This window comes from Rhineura floridana, chromosome 1, assembly GCF_030035675.1.
Source record: "Rhineura floridana isolate rRhiFlo1 chromosome 1, rRhiFlo1.hap2, whole genome shotgun sequence".
NCBI lineage: Eukaryota > Metazoa > Chordata > Lepidosauria > Squamata > Rhineuridae > Rhineura > Rhineura floridana.
This window is the reverse complement of record NC_084480.1, coordinates 141,004,922-141,026,896: the sequence shown is the minus strand read 5'-3', so window position 1 is coordinate 141,026,896 and position 21,975 is coordinate 141,004,922. Positions and strand designations below refer to the sequence as shown.

At 41.1% G+C, this 21,975-nt stretch overlaps 2 protein-coding genes across 9 annotated transcripts in view; one reads left to right on the top strand and one right to left on the bottom strand.

Moving 5' to 3' along the window:
- Positions 1-17,304, top strand: part of TMOD1 (tropomodulin 1) — a 60,146-nt gene extending 42,842 nt beyond the window's left edge. For 2 of the 7 annotated variants that reach the window (XM_061634267.1, XM_061634268.1), the window contains exons 5-12: positions 4,554-4,643; positions 8,147-8,274; positions 9,506-9,613; positions 12,326-12,469; positions 13,142-13,286; positions 14,410-14,468; positions 15,322-15,392; positions 16,556-17,304. In XM_061634267.1, coding sequence (XP_061490251.1) covers positions 4,554-4,643; positions 8,147-8,274; positions 9,506-9,613; positions 12,326-12,469; positions 13,142-13,286; positions 14,410-14,468; positions 15,322-15,351 — 704 coding nt within the window. In that variant the 3' untranslated portion in view covers positions 15,352-15,392; positions 16,556-17,304. Of the gene's footprint in view, positions 1-4,553; positions 4,644-8,146; positions 8,275-9,505; positions 9,614-12,325; positions 12,470-12,608; positions 12,787-13,141; positions 13,287-14,409; positions 14,469-15,321; positions 15,393-16,555 lie in introns of those variants that run through there. The other 5 variants (XM_061634274.1, XM_061634271.1, XM_061634270.1 and 2 more) reach the window with 5 other exon arrangements.
- The window catches only part of TSTD2 (thiosulfate sulfurtransferase like domain containing 2), a 27,598-nt gene continuing 22,602 nt past the window's right edge, over positions 16,980-21,975 (bottom strand). The window contains exon 9 of one of the 2 annotated variants that reach the window (XM_061634247.1): positions 16,980-21,261. In XM_061634247.1, coding sequence (XP_061490231.1) covers positions 21,032-21,261 — 230 coding nt within the window. In that variant the 3' untranslated portion in view covers positions 16,980-21,031. The remainder of the gene's footprint in view (positions 21,262-21,975) is intronic. The other variant, XM_061634237.1, reaches the window with a different exon arrangement.

The window sequence follows — 21,975 nt, the reverse complement described above, 5'->3', positions numbered from 1 at the left end:
GTGCAAGTTTGCTGAGAATGGATTGATCATTTGCATGCTTATTGAGTTAAGTGGGATTTACACACACACACCAGGCAATCATGCTTAGGATAGGTGAAACTGACCATGGGATGGGGAAGGGAGGAGAGGGAGGTGGGAGGGGTGGAAAGGCAGAGGGGAGGACTGGGAGGGGAGCAAGCAGGAGGGGGAGGGGGAGGGGAGAAGAAGGACAGATGTGGTTGTTTGCATGTTTATTGATTATTGAGTTCAGTGGGATTTACTCCCGTGCAATCATGCTTAGGATAGGTAAAACTGACTGGGGGGGAGGGATGGAGGGCTGGAGTGGGCAGGGAAGCGGAAGAAGGAAGAGGGGAGGAGAAAGGGAGAGGAAAAGGGAAGGAGGGAAAAGGCAGGTCTGATCATTTGTATGATTATTGAGTTGAATCGGATATACTCCTATGCAATCATGATTAGGATAGGTAAAACTGACCAGGCTGGGCCTGCCAACCAAGACGTCTTCTGTATCTTTCACAGTTGGGCAGGGGGAAGGGACAATTCTACCTTGTGGTTTTCCCCATTACAATGTTGCAAGAACACCAGCACTTGGCTGACTTTCTCTTCTCCTAAAGATACAGGATCAGTCTCAGGCCCTGAACCTGGCAACCCTACCTCCCACCCAAATTTAAAACAAAGCTATCCCTGGCCACATCCACACCAGGCCTCTATTACACTTTGGACAATCATTATTTATTTATCTATTTATTTAGTGTATTTATATACCGCCCCATAGTTGAAGCTCTCTGGGCGGTTTACAATAAATAAAAACATTAAAAACAAATATACAAATTTAAAAACATCTTTTAAAAACAATTTAAAACAATTTATCATGGCTTCTCTCAAAGCCATGGCTCAAAGCCAGTCATGGTTTCTCTCAAAGAATCCTGGGAAGTGTAGTTAGTGAAGGGTGCTGAGAGTTGCTAGGAGACGCCCTGTTTCTCTCACAGACCTTTAATCAGAGTGGCTGACTGTTAACCATTCTCTCAAGGGAATAGGAGTCTCTTCTCAGCACCCTTCACAAACTACACTTCCCAGAAGTCTTTGAGGGAAGCCATGACTGTCTCATGTGAAATCAAGTCTGGTGTGGGTGTGGCCCTCTTATTAGCCAAGCCCAGCAGCTATAAGGCTTTTAGAACACTGACAGTCGGTCCTTACTGAGCATGCCTCGCGTTATAATAGGCTTCCAGCCAAAATTTATTAAATTAATTAAAAATCAGCCAGGCATTTTTTAAACTTTTAAACTGCAGCAGATGAAGGTCAGAGTATGGGGCAACGTCAGTATTAGGATTACAGGTACTCTGTGAACATGGCTGATTTTTAATGAATGACAACAGATTATAACTATCAGAGAAAAAAGTCCAAAAGGGCTCTGAGGTTTTTCTCTCTCTTTTTACACTTTGAACTGTCTATTCTCTCTGACTGTTTTGTGTATCGCCATGAAAATTGACAGGGTTGTTAAGCAAGCGTTTCTGAGTTCAGGACTATAAGTTATGTAAGGTTTTGTTTTGAAATGAGCTTATGGGAAGCATCAGAATGGCATGCGGGGGTATTTTCCATTTAACATTGCGGAATGCGAAAAATCCATGCTGGCTATAGTATACAGCCACTCGTGGCTGTATAATACATATACATGAGCTTATGCAAATATATGTCATGTGGGCCTGTGTCCTTTTAAGTACCCAGCCACAGCCCTACCCAACACTCACAGCCTCGTTGGCATCTTTAGGGGTGTGCCGGACTCCTCTTTATCCCAGTCTGTGCTAGGGCCTACCATGTGGGTTTGTGCCACCGACTCCTCTGAGGAGGTCTCTCCCATTTAGGACTGTAGGCATAGGTAGGCCCTGATAGTTGGGCCACATCTGCACCATACATTTAAAGCATTGTTATATGACTTTAATTGTCATAACAGCCCCAAAGAATCCTGGAAACTATGGTTAAAGGTACTGAGAGTTTTAGGAGACCCCTTATTCCCCTCAAGAGCTATAATGCTACCCTGGACTCCTTCTGGAAGGAAGGGCAGGATATAAATTTAATAAATAAATGAATAATAAATTCTCAGAGTGGTTCAACGGTCAATCCCTCTTCCCAGGGAGCTCTGGGAATTGTAGCTGTATAAGGGGAATCAGGGTCTCCTAACAACTCACAGCACCCTTAATAAACCACACTTCCCAGGATTCTTTGGGGGAAGCCATTAAAGTGCTATCATAGTATTTTAACTCTATGATGTGGATGTGGCCTAAAGCCTCACTGTCACTATGAAGGACAAGTTGTGCATTGAGTTGTTGAGTGCACCAAGAGCATATGAAATAGGCTGTGAATGAGCTGTGTTAAATGAGATTGACAGTAGATAGCGATAATAGGGCCTTATCCTGGCCTTGATTCACCATTAAACACCACCAGCAGCAGAAGCATATGAAATTCTAACCTCCTTTGTTTCTAATATTGCTATTCTGCCTTTCTGAGGTTTACACACCACTCAAGGTGGCTTGCATAAATTAAAATCACAATTGCAATGAAATCTATCAGTAAAACATAATTTTAAACATACAAAAAGGACAGATAAAAAGTTCTCAACACGAACCTTTATCTAAAGTGGTCTCTGACTAATAGAAAATGGTGAGAGGGCCATTGGGCAAGGTGTTTCATAATGTAGGTGCAGCCACAGAAAAGGCCCTCTGTGTTTGCTGCTAATTGTGCTGCTGCTACAGGCAGGGCAAGTTGGTACAGGAGGAGGTAGTCTTTTAAATAACCTGGGCCCAAGCTATTTAGGGCCTTTTAAGGAGAGGCATCTTGAATTGTAACCAGAGCTGCTGCTGAAGAGGTTGTGGGCAAGGGTCTGTGTTACTTATTTTTGTATAGTAGTTAGGTTTTAATGAAAAACGATTACCATTATTAGAGTAACAAGTTTGTCTGTTACTAATTGGACATCTTTTAAGAAAGTTTAACATATTAATATGCTATGCATTTTATCCAGAAGTTAAGTACCAGTGGGCTTATTCTTTAGCAAGCTTATTTAGAATTGTAGTTAGTCAAGCAAGTAAGATCAGTTGATGTTAAATTATTGTGGTTATTTATAAAGCTGCCTGTAATTAACTGAACAGGACATTTTACAAAAAAAACTTTTTTTAAGTACTGAGAAAAATTGTATGTTGCAGGCACCATGTTTGACGAGACCTTCCCCTTTCTCTCATATGCTGGAGGGAGGGCTTCTTGTAGGGTGGTGCTAACAGTAGCGTGCGTGCATTTTAACTGGTGGGTGAAACTCATAGAAGTAATCAGTTGTCTCAGGTAAAATGAGATTACAAATCTGATCTTGATTCTAAGATGCGCTCAGGTTTACAACTGCACAGGATGTTGCATGTTGCCAGATCATTTATTTCTGAGGATGATACAGTGTTTAGTGAATGTGATTAGTTCTGCCTGCTGCTGAATGCACATCATAGAATGTATGGACTAACTCTGAAATCAAATATGTGGACTAATTCTAACACCAAGTAAAGTCCAACTCCTATTTATCTGGAGAGTAAAAGGGCAACTTAAAACATTTCTTTCAACTTTAAAACGCTTACAAATTCTGTGGTGGAACACATCCCAAATAGATTGGTGCTATAAGCTGGATACTGGATACAAATGGTAATTTGTTGTGGTGTGCATGCAACTCCCTTGGCAAACTTGTAATCTGTAACATCTTGTCAAATGGTGAAGAGAATTTTACTAGTTCCACTGCTGCTTCCTCCAGATTTATGATCTATTGCAGTAAAATTATCCTTAACTCTTAATAGGATATACAGATATTTGGCTTACCATATAATTACATACACACAAGTATTTCACATATAACACTAAACTGTGGTTGGAATGAGCCCACCAAAAGCAACAGACTCGTGTCCTCCCTTGTCCATCATGGCTGGGAAAAAGACTTCTGTGGAGTTTTATTTCACTTTCCATGAATCCTGGCTTGTTTTCACATACAAACCAGAAATTGTGGTTAAAACAAACTGGTTTGTTAAACAAGCCATATAAACATAACTGGCCAGAGTTTTGTTTTAAGACACAATCTCTGGTTCTTGCATAACAACAAGCCAGGATTTGTGGAAAGTGAAACTAAACTATACAGAAGTCTTTCTCCAGGTTGTGCAAGAGAAAGGGACAAGGGAGCATGCAAGTCTGAGGCTTCACTTGAACTCATTCCAGCTCATGCATGTAATACAAAACCATAGTTTAGTGTTACATGCGAAACAGTAAGTTTCTACTTAGTAAAAGGTAATTTGTATGTGAGTATCAAGAAACATGGAATCATATCCTTTCTTGTTATGTGAGCAGTCCATCCAGCACATTGGACCTGCTTGCATTGTCCTGAGTCCTCCCAGTATGTAAACAAAAACATTTATTGCTGAGATCTGCTGTTTCAAGCTTTTTTTTCTAGGCTGCTGTGTGTCTTGGCCAGATTCTCACTTTCCCAAGAAAGGTTATTTTGCTTAACTTGTTTTGTTTTACTTTTCTCCTCTCTCATGTAGCTATTCTTGGCATGCATACCCTGATGAGTAACCAACAATATTATGAAGCACTTGGAAGCACAACTATAGTCAACAAAGAAGGATTGGACAGTGAGTAAGATTCACAGTCATACAACATTCTGGTCGACTGAACCAATAAATGTAATGTTACTGGTAATTGTTGAACGAGTTTACATTGTTAAGGTGAATCAATGCCAACATCTTTTCCGAGATATGTCCTGGGAAGAGCTGGTGCCTTCTGAATCAAATTCTAGGAGGATTCACAGGATAGTGTTCCACTTCTAGACTTGGTTATGGGGTAGCAAACTCCTCTCAAAAGAATGGATGGCCGGGAGAACACTGGGTATGCTGGCTGGGAAGGACTCCCTGTTGAAATAAAAACTTGAGCAGGTTGTATGCTAACTCAAGTATTAGAAATAAGTAAATTTGTATTATTTAATAGTTGTCACCATAAAACATCATGAAACATAATTGAAACAAACATCACATAACATACGTCATCAAAAGTGGGCTCCTGCTGGAAGGAAGGGCGGGACACAAATCAAATAATAATTGTGACTTATGGCAACCCTATGGATCAGTGACCTCCAAGAGCATCTGTCATGAACCACCCTGTTCAGATCTTGTAAGTTCAGGTTTGTGGCTTCCTTGATGGAATCAATCCATCTCTTGTTTGGCCTTCCTCTTTTTCTACTCCCTTCTCTTTTTCCAAGCATTATTATCTTTTCTAATGAATCATGTCTTCTCATGATGTGTCCAAAGTATGATAACCTCAGTTTCATCATTTTAGCTTCTAGTGATAGTTCTGGTTTAATTTGTTCTAACACCCAATTATTTGTCTTTTTTGCAGTCCATGGTATCCGCAAAGCTCTTCTCCAACACCACATTTCAAATGTGTTGATTTTTCTCTTATCAGCTTTTTTCACTGTCCAACATCCATACATAGAGATCGAAAATACCATGGTCTCAATGATCCTAACTTTAGTGTTCAGTGATACATCTTTACATTTGAGGACTTTTTCTAGTTCTCTCACAGCTGCTCTCCCCAGTCCTAGCCTTCTTCTTGACTATTATCTCCATTTTGGTTAATGACCGTGCCAAGATATTGATAATCCTTGACAAGTTCAATGTCCTCATTGTCAACTGTAAAGTTACATAAATCTTCTGTTGTCATTATTTTAGTCTTTTTGACGTTCAGCTGTAGTCCTGCTTTTGTGCTTTCCTCTTTAACTTTCATCAGCATTTGTTTCAAATCATTACTGGTTTCTGCTAGTAGTATGGTATCGTCTGCATATCTTAAATTATTGATATTTCTCCCTCCAATTTTCACACTTACTTCTTCTTGGGCCAATCCCGCTTTCTGTATGATATGTTCTACGTATAGATTAAATAAATAGGGTGATAAAATACACCTCTGTATCACAGCCTTTCCGATGGGGAACCAATCGCTTTCTCCATATTCTGTCCTTACAGTAGCCTTTTGTCCAGAGTATAGACCATGTACCATGTACAGACCATGGTATTCCCGATCTCTATGTATGGATGTGAAAGTTGGACAGTGAAAAAGGCGGATAAGAGAAAAATAAACTCATTTGAAATGTGGTGCTGGAGGAGAGCTTTGCGCATGCCATGGACTGCGAAAAAGACAAATAATTGGGTGTTAGAACAAATTAAACCAGAACTTCCACTAGAAGCTAAAATGATGAAACTGAGGTTATCATACTTTGGACACATCATGAGAAGACATGATTCACTAGAAAAGACAATAATGCAGGGAGTAGAAAAAGAGGAAGGCCAAACAAGAGATGAATTAATTCCATAAAGGAAGCCACAGACCTGAACTTACAAGATGTGAGCAGGGTGGTTCATGACAGATGCTCTTGGAGGTCGCTGATTCATAGGATCGTCATAAGTCGTAATCGACTTGAAGGCACATAACAACAACATGTTATGTAATTTTAATGTTTTCATTATTATACTTTTTAACTTACTGTAGAGTGGACACATCTACTGACTAGCCCTATTTATTTATTTATTAATACATTTATATACCGCCCCATAGCCAAAGCTCTCTGGGCGGTTTACAGCCCTAGTTTTCAATAAGACAGATACGTAGACACTATATCATATAGGTGAATTTCACTGGTGTAGATATAGAGAACCCCCTCTTTATTTATGCATATTTGGAAGTGTAAAATGTTATATACTTACATTCTATTCTATTTATAGGTTATAATAACTACAGTTAGGACCTAAAAGGAGCCCGTTATTATACAGCACGCATTTTTCAACAGTAACCACTGAAGAAGACCTGATGTAGGTCAAAATGTGTATAGTCTTTTGTTAAGTTAACCTTTTATCAAGTTTTTGTATTAAGAAATTATTGTGAAGTTGGTATGTCCATATATAAATGCACACAACAGATTGTGGTTGTTATGCAAACCTTCCATCTTCATATATGATGACATATGTTATGTGATTAAGATAGTTGTTTTAATTATGTTTTCATAATGTTTTATGGTGACAACTGTTAAATAATACAAATTTATGTATTTCTAATACTTGAGTTAGTATACAACCTGTACAATTTTTTATTTTAACTTTTGTAAAGGTTGGGTTTGGATCTTTTGGTGGTATATTTTATTTGGGAAGGACTCCCTATCACAGTTGTGGGGAACCTTTGGTCCTCCAGATGTTGCTGAACTACAACTCCCATTAGCTCCAGCAAGTGTGGACAATGGCCAGGGATGGTGGAAGTTGTAGTTCAGCAACATCTGGAGGGCCAAAGGTTCCCCACACCTTCCTAATCAGTAGATCTGTTGCTGCGTGAGCCTTCTCCTCTTCCCATTTAGGGAAGTCCCATCTTGTGATAAGGTTTTGGTTTTTTTCCTTCTTTGTCGCTTAGTTCCGTTTGTCTGCTAATTCCATTTAATTCCTGTTAATTCCTAACAGGAATAAAATTGCACACTCCATCCAGTTGTATGGACCTGTGGGACCCAGTTACAATTGGGGATTGGGGTGAAAATGCATAGTTTTCAAGGAAGGTACTAAAGCTTGGTTGAGACTAGTGCCGCAGTATCATGTAGGGCAGGGGTGGGTAACCTGTGGACCTCCAGATGCCTTCCAGCACAGCCAGTGGTCAAGAATGATGGGAATTCTAGTACAGCAACATCTAGAGGGCCACAGGTTAGCCACCCCTGGCATATGTGAAAGTCCAGAGCTCTTCAGAAATGACCAACATAACCAAAGACAGAATTGAGAAACTTGTTTTCCTACAACAATTAATATGTTTTTGTCATTTTGTGAGGCTTGCTTTGAGCATAAGCTCAATATAACAACATTTGGTTATGTACTACAGCCGATCCTATGTCATATCTGTGCGGATCCAGTATCAAATTTCCCCTTTTACTCCCCGTATGAAATGAAAACTGGCAGAACCAGTATGATTACCAGGGATCAGGAGCTGAAGAGTCCTAAGAGTTGGGCATCAGCTCCTTAGTCACTGCTCCACTAGAGTAACTGGTCAGAGGAAGGGACCACTGAAGGCCTTTATTTTCCTGGCCACCCTATCACACTGCCCTTTTTTCATGCAGGTATAATTAAGCCCACACAGTATAAACCAGTTCCTGATGAACCAAATTCAACAGATGTAGAAGAAACTTTAGAACGAGTGAAAAACAATAATCCAGACCTTGAAGAAGTTAATCTCAATAATATTAAGGTATGAAATCCTTCCTTTCATCTAATAGCAAAATGAATGTGACCCGTGCAAGAGCATTACAGTGAAGCTTTTACAGGAGAAATTCCTGTGGATTGTGTCTATAGTGTAGACCTGGTCTACACTGGACAGTAGAATAGACTTATCACATTTTTTTTATGTTCTCCAGGTTTAAATACTCTCTGCAAGTAAAGCTAAGTGATCAGCAGTGAAATATCTAGGCCATCTGGTTCCCTGCATTTTCAGTTTCCCTGCACCTGTAGCAGCAACTATTATTATCATCAACATGAACAACAATTTTTAACATATGTTTCTGAATAAAATGGTTATTGAATAAATTAAATAGCTACTGTAATGCTGGTTCTTAATTTCTGGTTTATTGTACTCCTAAAAGTTACCTGACTGAATAGACCACTCTGGAAACCTGACAGTATAAGGGAGGAAGAAATGCAGCCTATTACCAGATGTTATATGTAACCTATGGCTATCATTAATAACCTTAAAAAAACTACTGGAATTAGGGACAGAGCAACAATTTACCTGTACATAAACATTTTTCCTGAACCTGTTTTTGCTGACATGACACTAATGGGGAATGTGGGGAAGGACAAGGGGGGAATTGGTAGGAAGGACCATTTAATCCTTCCCTCACCCACCAATTCTTCCCTGAAAATGCTCCGGAGGTTTTCCTTCCCAGCTGCATAGGTGATGCCAGAGGGGCAAGTTCCTTCCCTCCATTGCTGGACTGCTGTGTTTTCTAAAAAATAAAAGTACTTTTCATATCCAAATTATAATTTAAACTGGAATTTAAAATAAGGCTGAAGCCCTAAACAGGCTTACTCCATCAAAATCAACAGGAAATATTTGGTAAAATTATGTTTAGAATGGGAGTGTTAATGTGAAATATACCACAATTCCTCTTTCAAAATCTAATGTAGGATAAAGCTTGCTCTCCCCTCTGTTACCTCCCAATATTTTTTTTTCCTGATACTGTAACTGGCCATCTGGGCTCGCTTTCATTTTCACAGCCCCACCAGGGCACAGAGGGGGGATGACTATGGGGGGGTTGCAGGGGAGAAACAGCAAGTGGGAAAAGGGTGAAAGAACTTTGTTCTACATGCAAATGCCCCCCAACATTTCAAGGGCAGCACGGGCTTTGAAACTTTGTCTTTTCCTCAGCATATGTAGTTGTGCCCCAACCAGATAGCACATGTTGTGTGTTTCTCTTTTGAAGGACATTCCCATATCGACTTTAAAAGCCTATGCTGAAGCTCTGAAGAACAACTCCTATGTGAAAAAGTTCAGCATAGTAGGAACAAGAAGCAATGACCCCGTCGCTTATGTAAGTAGCTAACAGCTTACCCCAGATAATCTTTTCAGGTAAGTGTTTAATGGGACTGTGTCTTTTAACAATAACCTGCTAGATGAAGAAGTGTCAACATGTGAGTCTTGGGTGAAGGATTCTCTCTTTCATGGCTAGAAATAAGGTTAAGGCAGCAATCATAACATTGGAGTTAAGCAGGGGTTCCCTGGCTGTTTTGGGCTTGGGGGCACATTTGGAAATCTCAGTAACTGTCACAGGCAAACCAAATAAAACACAGAGGCAATCCCCGCCCAAGGCAAATCCCCCCAAAACAAAAGACCCTGAAAAATAATTTCATATTTTTAAAAAAATACTTTTGTTAACATTTTATATAACTTACAGAAGTAAAAACAACAGACAGGAAACATGGAAAGAGACAAATCCAATCATAGAAGAGCTAGACATTTGGAAATTGGCAAACAAAAGATTAATCATAGTCCCAAAGTAGATCTCCATAAATGGCCGTGTGTACTGGGAGGATGGCTCCATAGATCATGGACACTAATAAATTGAATGAAGGAAACCACATAAGTTCAAATGTGTCTTTCTTGGCTCGTCTTTGTGCTTTTCTGATCAGTTAGCTTCTCAGCCATGAGTCTAAGGAGAGTCCATCCAATGTACGCCATTTATGAGCGATTTTTAGGTATGCTTCTACCAGTAGTAATAAAATTAATAATTTACACAACAATCTTGGTTAGAACCTTCAAACACATTTAACAATGCTGGCTCCAGTGGCATAATAATGGATTGCTCCATAATAAGCAATTTCAGCGATTACAGCCACCTAAAAGCTTTGTATTAAAGAGCAGCACCACCACATAATGTAAATGTTCCAAGATGACCACATAACCTCCAGCAATCTGGACTTGTACATCTTGTAATCCTGGCCTGTAATTTGACCAGTTTGTAATTTGACCAGGGTCTTGTACAATCTGTGGATGACTTGAATAGAGTTTTCTCTTATTTGGGCCAATACAGAGCGAAAGAGTCTTTTTAACCACAGAGCAGCCCATTTCTCATCCGCAATGGTCAAGCCCAATTCATGGTCCCACATTCTTTTGATCCCCAACATGGATCCCATGGAAGATGCTAACAATAATTTATAAATTCTAGAGACCAATTTGTTTTTTTAATTGTACTGCACATCTAATATTAATCTCTCAAATGATAGAAGATCCCTTGTTGCCTGACCAATTTCTGGATTTAATAGAAAGTATGCTAGTTGATAACGATGAAACAAATTCCACTTCACCCCTGTAAGATGTTCCTTTAGTTTATCACCAGTAACAGGTAAGTTATGCTCATAAAAGTCCTATAGGCAGTAAAGATTTGCCTTTTCCCAGGAGTCTAGTTTGAACGCATTTCTTGTCTGAGCCAGTGAGGGATGATAAGCAAGGGGTAATAATGCGGAGATCAGAGGTGAGAGCTTCTTAAACCAAGACTTCCAGATTGAAATGGTCAATCTCAGAAAAGGATTATGTATTTCTTTTGATCTCAAATCTTTAGGGAGAAAAGGCAATGCCCTGTAAGACTGATTCATTAACTCTGTGCCTACCCATGACCAATCTACTTCATAATGAATTAAGGAACATAAGTGCCTCAGCTGAAATACCTCAAAATAGAATTTTAGGAGTGGTATTCTCATACCCCCAACTGCCCCCAGACTGTATAGAACCTCTCTGGTAACTCTAGCCATTTTGCAGCCATGCAGTTATTCAACATGTTTTGCCATGAACTTAGCATCTAGTTTCTAGTAATTAGGGGAAAAAGTAGGACTAATGGCTGTAAATTACATAGTATGACACAATTTCGTATTATTCTATAATATTGTATCATTAACCAGGTTAAATAAATTCATAAATACCCTCATTGAATTAGCATCTCTGTGTTTGTATTTTTTAATCTATGCATTTAGATTTGAACATCTGTTCAAATCATGTATAAAGTGCATTATAATATGCAGTGGAGGCTGATCTATTAGGACAAGTGTGGCACAGCCCCACCATGCTCAGTCAGCCCTCAGCCAGCCCTCATCAACCTACCTCCTTATTTGCAACTAGTCTCGGGAGTGGCCCAGGCTGTCACCTTCTTCCTCACTCTGTGTTGCCTTTGTAGAACTCAGCAGAGAGGAAGATGGGGACAAAACCAGAATTACTTGGCTCTGCCTCTACCTACTGTTGGGCTCCCTGACTCCTGCCCCATCAGTCCCAATGGGGACCTACCACCACTGATGATATGTATGATATGTAGTAAGATACTTTAATTAAAAACAATAATTTTTCATTGCCTTATAAAGCCACTAATTTTATCATTACATCTTATCGCAGTGAATTCCCATGAGTTAATGATGTATATAATTAACATAGCATCCTCTGGGTTGGTATCTAGATCACCTTCCCAGGGCTGAACCTCCATTTTCATGTGTAGTATATCTCAGATTACCAAATACTGGGGCAGACCCTGCTTGAGTGCCTCCTTGGGCATCCTGCTGACTGCTCCTAGAAAGAGAATATACGATTAGATGTCACTTTTGTGAGATACAACAAAAATATTTTGTTCTTTTGACAATAGAATAAGTATTCCAATTGCTAGAGATGATCCTTTACTGCTTTTGTTAATTAATTAATAAAAATGATGATGATAAATAAATAAATACACACTTATCTCCATCCATTCATCTTCTGATGGAAGGCACTGGCAGGAATGTTAAAAGTCAATGGCGTATTGAAGAGTTTAAATGTGGAATCAAACTTCATTTCTGGATCAGGAATCCTAGCCCTGATAGAAGCACTGCAGGACAACACGACGCTGATTGAACTCAAAATTGACAACCAGGTAACATAAAAATCCTTATCAGTCCTTGTTTTCAGATGACAAGTAACAAACTTGTCCACATCAGCACGCAGCCATATAATTTTGAAATCATCTGGCTGACCTAAAAAATTCTGGAATGAATAGAAGAATCTGTCCATAGGTGAATTGTATAAATGGGCAATACAGGATATGGTGCAGAATGTCTTCTACCCGGCCTGATCTGCATACAGAAAGAAGGATGTTTCCTGCCCTCATTCTACTGCCATGTAGTGAAGAAAAAAGAAAAATACAGGACTAAGCAGCAAACCAACTATAATCAAGGATTAAAGGTGAAAAAGGTGATCACAGGGAGGCTTTCACAAAACGTTTGTCCTCACCTGCAAAACAAACCATTCTAAGTGGAAAATACTTGCCTAAGAACTTTCAACATGGTCCTGCATAAATCTAAGGACTTACTCCTAAATTCCTTTTTTTTAACATAGACTTATAAAAATTTGAAGGTGATAAATGTGCATCATACAATATCATATAGATACGCTCTGTCTGCTGAATATATACTGAGTGGCAAATCCAAGTTTGTTGTGTGAATGTGTGAAAAAGTTTAAATACTGTATAAAGTCGTGATCCAGTGAATAGAGAAGTAAAAACTGAAAGGTCCATGTGCCTATTCCTTTTTGTTTTCTTTTAATAAAGAGCCAGCTCCTGGGCAATAAGGTGGAAATGGAGATTGCAAGTATGTTAGAAAAAAATACATCTCTCTTGAAGTTTGGGTATCATTTCACTCAGCAAGGCCCCAGGCTTCGTGCATCCGATGCCATGATGAACAACAATGACCTTGGTAAGTTAGGTTCTCCAATTGATTGTGTCTCTGTCTTATTTTCTTGCATCCATGGAAACAATGTTCCTAGAGGTGGCATGAATTCCTTCCCTGCCCTCCTGCCAGTGGAGTGCTTGTGTATTGTCTCTTCAGCAGACAGAAGAGGTTGCTTTCCTTGGATCTTTTGCAGTTTGCTTTATTTGGGGTGGTTTTCTTAATCCAATATTTTAGGCTGGTGTTTTGGGGTTGGGGGGTTGATGGTTTGCTTTTGGGGGCCTTGCATTTCCCCCCACATTTATGACAGGGGTCAGCACTTCAAAAGGAGGGTGGATATATAAGCCTGAGGCATGAGGGATCAAGAGTGAGCGATCAAGGACATGTATTCTCCATTTTGTTTTGTTTTGTTAATTTTTTAACCACGTAAGGGGCTCTCTAAGTGGTGTACAGAATAACACTGTAGATAAAATGCAGCTAAAATCCACAAAATTATTGGAAAGCAAATATACATAAAATAATTATCATTAAAACCCATTTTGATTTTTGCAATCAGCTGTTTCGGTGGAGGGCAATGTTGTCAAAAGTATTCACAGAAAACTCTGAACATTGGGCGTATAAAGTTGCCATGTTTTTAGGCAGACCATTGGTCCATCTGCCCTAATATTGTTTACTTTGATTAGGAGCTGCTCTCCAAGATCTCAGGCAGAAACCTTTCTTGGCTGTCTGAATTCCTGTTGATGGAAGATGCCAGGAATTGAACCTGCACACCTAAAACATAGGCAATTCATACACAAAGCGTACATGGCCTTCTCTGTCTCTGTCCTATGAACAGTGGGATGTCTTGGAGCTGAATATTAGCTTAAAGAGCCTCAGCAATGATTGTGGTTGATCAAACCATCTAAAAGGTCTATTACAATATCTATATTACATTGCACTGTTGTTGATGACACCACTGTTAACATTGAGTAAGTTGATGCAATTGCATGAACATTCCAACTTATATAGGGAACAACACTGTCATTAATCACAGGTTCAGAGTCCATTGTTTGTGAAAAGAGCAGTTGTCAGTTTGGCTGGGAACTGCTCAGAGCTTGCCTCCTTGGCTGCAAGAGCTGTGCAAGAGATCTGACTCAGTTCTTATTTGCAGCTCATATACGTCGATTTGATGGCCCCTGGCATAACACCTCAGCCCCGGAACTGGAAGATGTATAAGTATAGATTCCCTCCCCTGACTCCTTCTTCTTGGCAATTACTTTTTTTCCTCCTGGGCTTCAGCAAGCAGTGCCTTTCTCCTGTTCTACTTGGTTTTACTGTCTCTTCCAGCTTCTGTTCTAGGCTTTGCTACGGGTATCTAAATAGTGTCAGCTGCCAGGGTGGGGGTGGGGGAAGACCTCTTGCCTTCATTGTGATATGATTGTGACCTGTTCTCTTTCATCCTTTTCTTGCTGTCCTCCTCCACCCTGGTTTGCTTATTTATCTTACTCATCTGAATGACTAAAAGTGAACACTTTTGCAAGAACATTAATTTAATAGATAGTACATCAAGAAAAGGTAGCATATGATTTCAGGTGGTAAGAACTTGTGTAGGTTTTTTTTTAAAGAGATTAGTGAGGTGAGAGAGGTTTATGCCTTTTTTTGAAAAGAAGCAGCAAATGTTCAGGACTGAATAAAGGCATTCCCAGACAATCAATGTCTGCAGTCCCCACAGCAGGACAATGGGAAATATGACACCCTTCCCAAAAATAACGTGCAAATAATCCCCTCTCCAGTATCACTGCAGATGTGTTTACTACTACGAGTGGCCCATTTGAGCCTCTGAGTAGAAGTTCTATGGTTGACTGTCTCCTTTTTAATTTTATTTATTGTATCAAAGGCTGATGGGATGAGGAGAGAGAATGTGCACGTATGCCATAGACAACGATAGCTCCATCATGCTTTGGAAATCTGTCACCCTTACCCTGCCTTAGATATATTGAAGCTGCTTTTCAAGCCCATACAGCTTCACTAACACAACTTGGAGCCAGTTTCTGATGTTACAATTCTGTATTGTTGCCTTAAGATGCAAGTACCCTGGAGTATCAAGGCTTGAACCTGCAGCAGGACCTGAACTTAAGACTTGAACGATTTCAAGTGAGAGTTTATTCTGTGAACTACCACTTAGATTTGGCGCCAGCGTGGATGTGCAGGGACACTAGGCCAGCCAACAACAAGAAAGTCTCTCAATGCTGGTAGTCCAGAGCAGGTCATGTGATATTTCCTGACTCTCTTCCCCACCCCCACCCTGCAAATAAAAGCTTCCAGGTCAGGCTTGCTCACCAATCTAGGCAACAAGGGGACTGCTGCTGCTCCTATGAAAGGGCTGCCTTCATTTTTGTCTTCATTTCTGTATCAGACCCCAATTCCTGTCATGTTGCTGACAGGCAAGTGCTCATTTTTTGTCAGAGAAATCCAGACACAAAACTCAACATGTATTTTTCAGACAGCTGCTTTGAGAGCTCTGCAGTGTATGCGTGGCTGATGTTTCTGTTCAAGTGAAGACCTACAAGTCTCTAAATGATGCAGTTGCACAGATTTAGGCATTTATGCAACAAAATAAATTCCTACTATCTTGTTACACTTTCAGAACAAAATAACTATCTTCTGTGCCTTTTGCATTCAGTAGCACCTAGTTTAACTAGAAAGGCTTTCTTGCAAAGAATCCAGGAATTGCTCTGTGTGTGACCTGAGACTAACCTCTGGCCCTTTCACAGAATAGAACAAGTTCCTAAGGTTTCTTGGCTGGGAGCCAAAACAGTTCAGGCATATCCCCACCAAAGCGTTTGGCTGCAATCCTACACAAACCTAACCAGGAACAAGTCCCATTGAAGTCGATAGGGATTACTTCTGAGTGAACATGTATGGGATCACACTGTTAAAATGGTTTAAGAGTCATTCCTGGAATCTTGGGAAGGGGTAGTGGTGAGTTATCAAACAGAATACTCATCACATCACCAAATTAAGATTCCTAGGATTCTTTAGCAGTGGAGAAAGCCATGACAGTCGTCTAAAACCAATGTTAAGTTTTTAGTGTAGATAAGGCCTTGCCTGAAGTCCTCTTTTAAAAGTGCCATCCTGGTTTAGATTGATTTTGTGAGATTAGATGGCTTATTTTTCACAGATCATATACCCCAAACTACTTTCTTCTTCTTCTGTGGCAGGTGTTGTATTTAAGTGTTTAGAATATCTATGGAAACCTCCCTTAGGTAGATACACAGTAGCTGTTTTACCTCAACTATATTTCCTTTCCTTTTCAGTGAGAAAGAGGAGGCTTGCTGATCTGACTGGGCCCATCTTTCCCAAGTGCCGGACTGGGGTGTAGCTCTTGGCTGTGCAGATGGCACTGGATTGTGAAGCCTGGTGGCCGAGCAGCAGTGCAGTGAATTTGTGGTGCCTGTTTTTTCATATGACATCCTTGTGCACTGATGGTTTAAACAAAATAGTGATTGTAGACAAAGATCTTTATTATCAATGTGTGGATAATGACTTTTTTTTTCTTTGAGTAATCCAAAGTTTAAGCCTGTTTACAGTAGTTTTGGATTCTGAGAAAATATTGTCTTAGCACAAAGATGGTTTCAACTGATAGTTAGACTGTAGCCTAATTTTGGTATGGATTTTTGTGTGTGGCGTGGCATGCATGAGTAGGTAACAACAACAAAAAGATGTGATACTACTCTGCAAAGTAGCAGAAATGTTAAAAAAATATTTTATTTTATTGACAATCTCAAGGATTATAAAGAAGCTACTAGTTTGACAGCATTTCTATCATCCCAATGTACATCATTATTATTTAAGGACTTGTGAATTGAAGTCAGCTAATATCCACAGCCATACATTGCAACCCAGTTTTTAAAGCATCTGTTATTCTTAAAGTATGTATACCCAACAGAAAGAATGTGAGGCCACTCTTCTTTCCAAAGCAATAGTCACAAGAAAAAGACAGCTGCTGATTGGGATGTTGGTCGTTTCTCTTTTGCTGAAGAATTAAAGACCTTAAAATAGTGAATTTGCATGTTGTTCTCTTAAATCTACTAATAAGTATGACAGTTTCTAGACTCTTTATTCTTGTGGATGACTGCTTTATTACACGTCTGTTCTGTTTCAAGAATAGCCCTCACTGTTCTTGTAGATTTCTGAACAAATGAGCTACTAAGGACAATCCCTTTGATCAAATGGATCTTCTGTGGAAAGCTGCTGCACAGGGTCTGATGCCCGAAAGCTCCATCTAAAGCAGAGGCTACTTGACGCACTTCATTCTTTCTGTACTGAAGTGATTGGGACACTGGGTTAGTGCCTGGGCAAGAGACCAATAGACCTTTTCACCTTGTAATGGTAATGAGGACTAGGTAGTCTCACTGTCCTGACATCTCCTCAAAAGCTTTTGCATGCTGCAAAAGGAAGGATGATCTTGCACTTTGCACACAATCACTGGGACATTTGGAGACTTGTGTTGCCTCCAACCTTCCTAGCTGTCACAATTTTGCTGAAGGAGGGTGCCATGTACTTGGGTGCAACATTTCCTCCCCTGGCAACAGGGTCACAATATGGCCTCTCTACTAGTGAAGGACCAAAGAGTTCTAAAAAATCAATAGGAAAGTGGGGTCAGTGTATTATACCATGTAGAGCTTGGCTCACAGCCAGTGGATGCAGAATCTTCATACATGACACGGAGCTGTCTGTGTAACCCATTAAAGTGAATGGTAGGTGCATCATAACAGTGCCTGATGCATTGCAGCCAGTCTTGTAATGTTGTGCTGCTTGTAAATTATGCATTAATAAAGCTCATAATAACATTGGCTAAAAATAGATACTGGACTTTTCCTGCTGGAAGAATCTGAATATGATTAGTGCCTTGTTAAGCTGTGCAAACCCTGGATCACATCCTGGAGCCCAAAGCTAAAAGTATGCCACATCTAGTTGAAAGAGCTCTCAGCTCCTCAAGTTTTCTTCCCGTTTACATACCCAGGAGTCCAGAGGGTTTGTTTGTAGTTGCAAGGAGGTACTGATTACAACTATATATGCTGAAAATGTGCATAGTTTTTTTTTAATGTTTGCAATATGTCCTCCCAATTCTGCCTATACTTCGAGCAGTTCCCAGAGGTACATCTTGATTGAGCCTCACCTAACCTCATGCTCCTAGACACCAAAGAACAGGGCAGTTTTTCTCCCTTTCCAAACAGCCTCCCATCTAAGCCAAGGTTGTGTGTATTTTGTACCACCAACCAAAATTCTACACCAAGAAAATCTGGTATCTACAACCTATATACATTATGGAAATGCAAGCATGATATTTCTTCTTGTGCATAATTTATTCTGCAGTTGTTGCTATTCTGCATAATTCTGCTTCTCCTAGTTATGAGGAGTGGCAAGGAGTTAAGCAGAGGCATGAAGCCTCTCCCGCTACAACCAGAAATCGCATTCCGCACCTTCTCTTGGTTCTGAGATTTCACCAAAGATTGGAAGCATATCTTTGTAAGCTTGATCTGACTAACATTAGTTATGATTAGGACCCAATGCAGCCAAGTTAGTTCTAGACCAGACCAAAAGGCCTTTGCAGTCCAGCATCTTGTTTCCCACAGTGGCAAATCAGATGCCTACAGGAAGCCTACAAGCAGGACATGAGGAGAACAGCATTCTCCTTAAAGGGGTTCCCTAGCAACTGGTATTAGAGGCATGCTGCCTCTCACTGATCCTGAGGGTAATATACAGCCATCATGACTAGCAGCCTTTAATTTCCTAACAGACATGCTATGCTGCAGAGGGGGGGGGTGAGAGAGAAGGAATGTGGTGTTGGCAATAGTCACTGTTACCTTGGGCTGCAAGATCAACACGGGTGAATTAAAATGCCAAGTTTTCCAAATTTTTGGAAGAGGTGGCTCAAGGTTACTGTATGGACATTTCAAAGTTTTGGGACAAGCAACATTTCTACAGCAGTGGAGGCAGTTTGAAAGCACTCTCACTGCATTCAACTCAAATGTCTTTGGCTGGCCAAAGGGGAGGGACGGGGTCTTGATTGCAATGAACTATGGAGACCCTCCCAAGAACCTCAGAGGGCAAGTGCCTGCGTTTATCAGCTCTGGGAAGAGGTATCATATTGCACTGACCTGCCTACTTGCCTGAACCTAGACAAGTCTTGCATCTGCCCACCCCACCCTGGCCTTTCTGCAGATCAACAAACTTACAAATCTCAGGATTCTTCCCCACTGCTGGAATTGTTGCCGTCTGTATGCATGAGCTGAACTGTCTGTATGCAAATATTCATACAGCTGCTAGTCAGCAACAGAAGCCCCCCCCCCGGGCTATTGGTTACCACCATCCATAGACAACCCATGGACAAAATACAGCTTGTGAGTGAGTGACGTCTCTAGCAACAAGAATTGCCAAAAGGCCACTCCGGGGGTATGGAACCGGGGCCTTGACCCTCATCTTTTCACTCAATTTTCCAAATGGCCCTCCTGGAAATGTAGTTACTGACTAGGCATGTACAACATATTCCAAATTGCTGCTTTTAAAAACCATTTTACGTTTCAAGTCCGTTAGAGATTCACGCATTTCACGTTATTTTTAAGCCCCTTTTCCTGGTCCCCTTGCAAAATTGGTTGCTTTAGCATGGCCCTTTTACAATCTGAAATCCTTTGCAACCTCTATTAATTTTGCCTTCACAATAGCCCTGCAAGGTAGGTTAATGTGGATTTTACTCTGTTTCTCAGCGTACTGAGAGTGTAAGGGTTATCTAGGAGAGGAGGGAGTTGAATCTACATTTCCCAAGATCAAGTCTGGCTACCTGCAATGGGCAGATTCTGCCTTTAGCTCATCTGATTTTCACAAGCCACAGACCACCTCTGCAGATCCCCATGTTCATCCCACACTAAGGGCCACTTTAATGTACTTTTACTGCCGCAGGTAGTGCCAGCATCCAGCAAAGCATGCCAACAGTCCCAGGGACCAAAACTCTTTAGAGGACTCGCTGACCCGAACACCAGCACACTCCCTGTTCTGCACTCCCTGCTGTATTGCCAGCATTTGGGAGTTGGATTGATGGACTAAGAACTGTGAATGTGAGCAAATGCTATGCTTGCACCAGGGAATGGGCAGATCTCTTTTCTGTGGCGATGGTGGTGGTGGGAGGACACTGCAGATCTCTTGCCTGAAAAGGGCCAGGGAGGGGGACACTCCGCAAACGGTTTCCTCCCCAAAATGCACCCTTTGGGAGGAAAGACTGTGAAACTTGTAGGTAGATCACAGCCTATACTGTGTCTGCAACTACAACTCACTACATGTATACATGCTACACATCTGCTGGAAGCCAGAGCACATCATGGATTCCCGATGCGCATACAGGGGAGAGGCTACATGCTGGTGTGGGGCTTTTTCCTTCCTGGAAATCCTTTATGTGGCTCTGCAGTTCTTGCCCATGCTCTGATAAGCCAAGTGGTGATGCTTGCTGTCGGCACTCCATATCACATTGGAAAGGAAGGGAAAATCGCCTCACAGGAGGAAATGGTTATGTAGCACCATGGGAGTTTTCTTACTGTGCATGTGTTTTGCACCAGTAATTTGTTCTGGAGAGGAAGTTAGCATTGCAATGAAGCCCTGACTAACAGCCAGAATCTGGAGGTCTGCAAAGCTGGTGAATGGCATTGATTTCCCCAAATCCCATTAAAATATAGCTGGGACTTGCCCCCCACCCAAGCAGATGTCCACAAAGAGGAATGCTTGCAGGGGGCTCTTTGTTAGATGCATTCCACCGGCACCCGCTGTCGTGTACCAGTGCACTCACACTCCTCCTTGAAGGCTTGTCCAGAAAGAGTTGAAGCCAATGCCAGGCCTTTTTCCTGGCACAGAGGGCAGCAGGCTGTGAAGCCTTTCAGCTGGCACTGTGGACATATCAAGACGAGCTGGCGGCAGGGCTGGGTGGAGCACAGTCGATACTGGTCCCAGAGCATCCCGCAGTAGCGGCAGGCTGATGAGAGGGAGGGAAGAGGGGTTAAATCTCCTGTGGACAGTCCTGATTGGTGGTTGTTTCTGACCCCACCCTCCCTGAGTCCTCTGCCAGCTACGGAGCCCCTCTAAGTGTCCTTTTTATTATGCATTAATGATAAATTGTGCTCATGATAGTGTTGGGACGGTTATACATAATCCCACTTTCAATATGTGCAGCTACAGACGTTTCAGGGCGGACAAGCTACTTTGTTTCCAATTGGTGAGTGTTCTGTACCTTCCTGCCGAAATCCTTAACCGATCATACCACAAATGTTTCAGGGTTTTTTTCCCTCCTGCTTTGGATATGCTATATTGCAAGAGCATGCCTCCAGATGGCAATAACGTAGTAACAGTGGGGAAGCATTGCAGAACTACTAATAAAGTGGAAGTGTGTACAGATGGTCCAGTATAAATCCACTACTACTGTACTATTAGTGCGTCAACAACATGTTGCAGAATACACCTGCAAAAAAAACACGGTCTGGAGGGGGGCCCATAGAGACTCTCCCCAGTAATAAAAACATCTCTGCCTTTAAAGCACAGCATGCATTTAGAGGCTCCTCACTTCCCTTAAATTGTGTGTGTGTGCCAGAGAACATGGGAGAAGGGAAGCACCTTCCCCTCCCACCCACAAAGAAGTAAGAGTCACCCCACCTTGCCTTTGCATTCTCTCCAAGGTGTGATGACAGTGAAG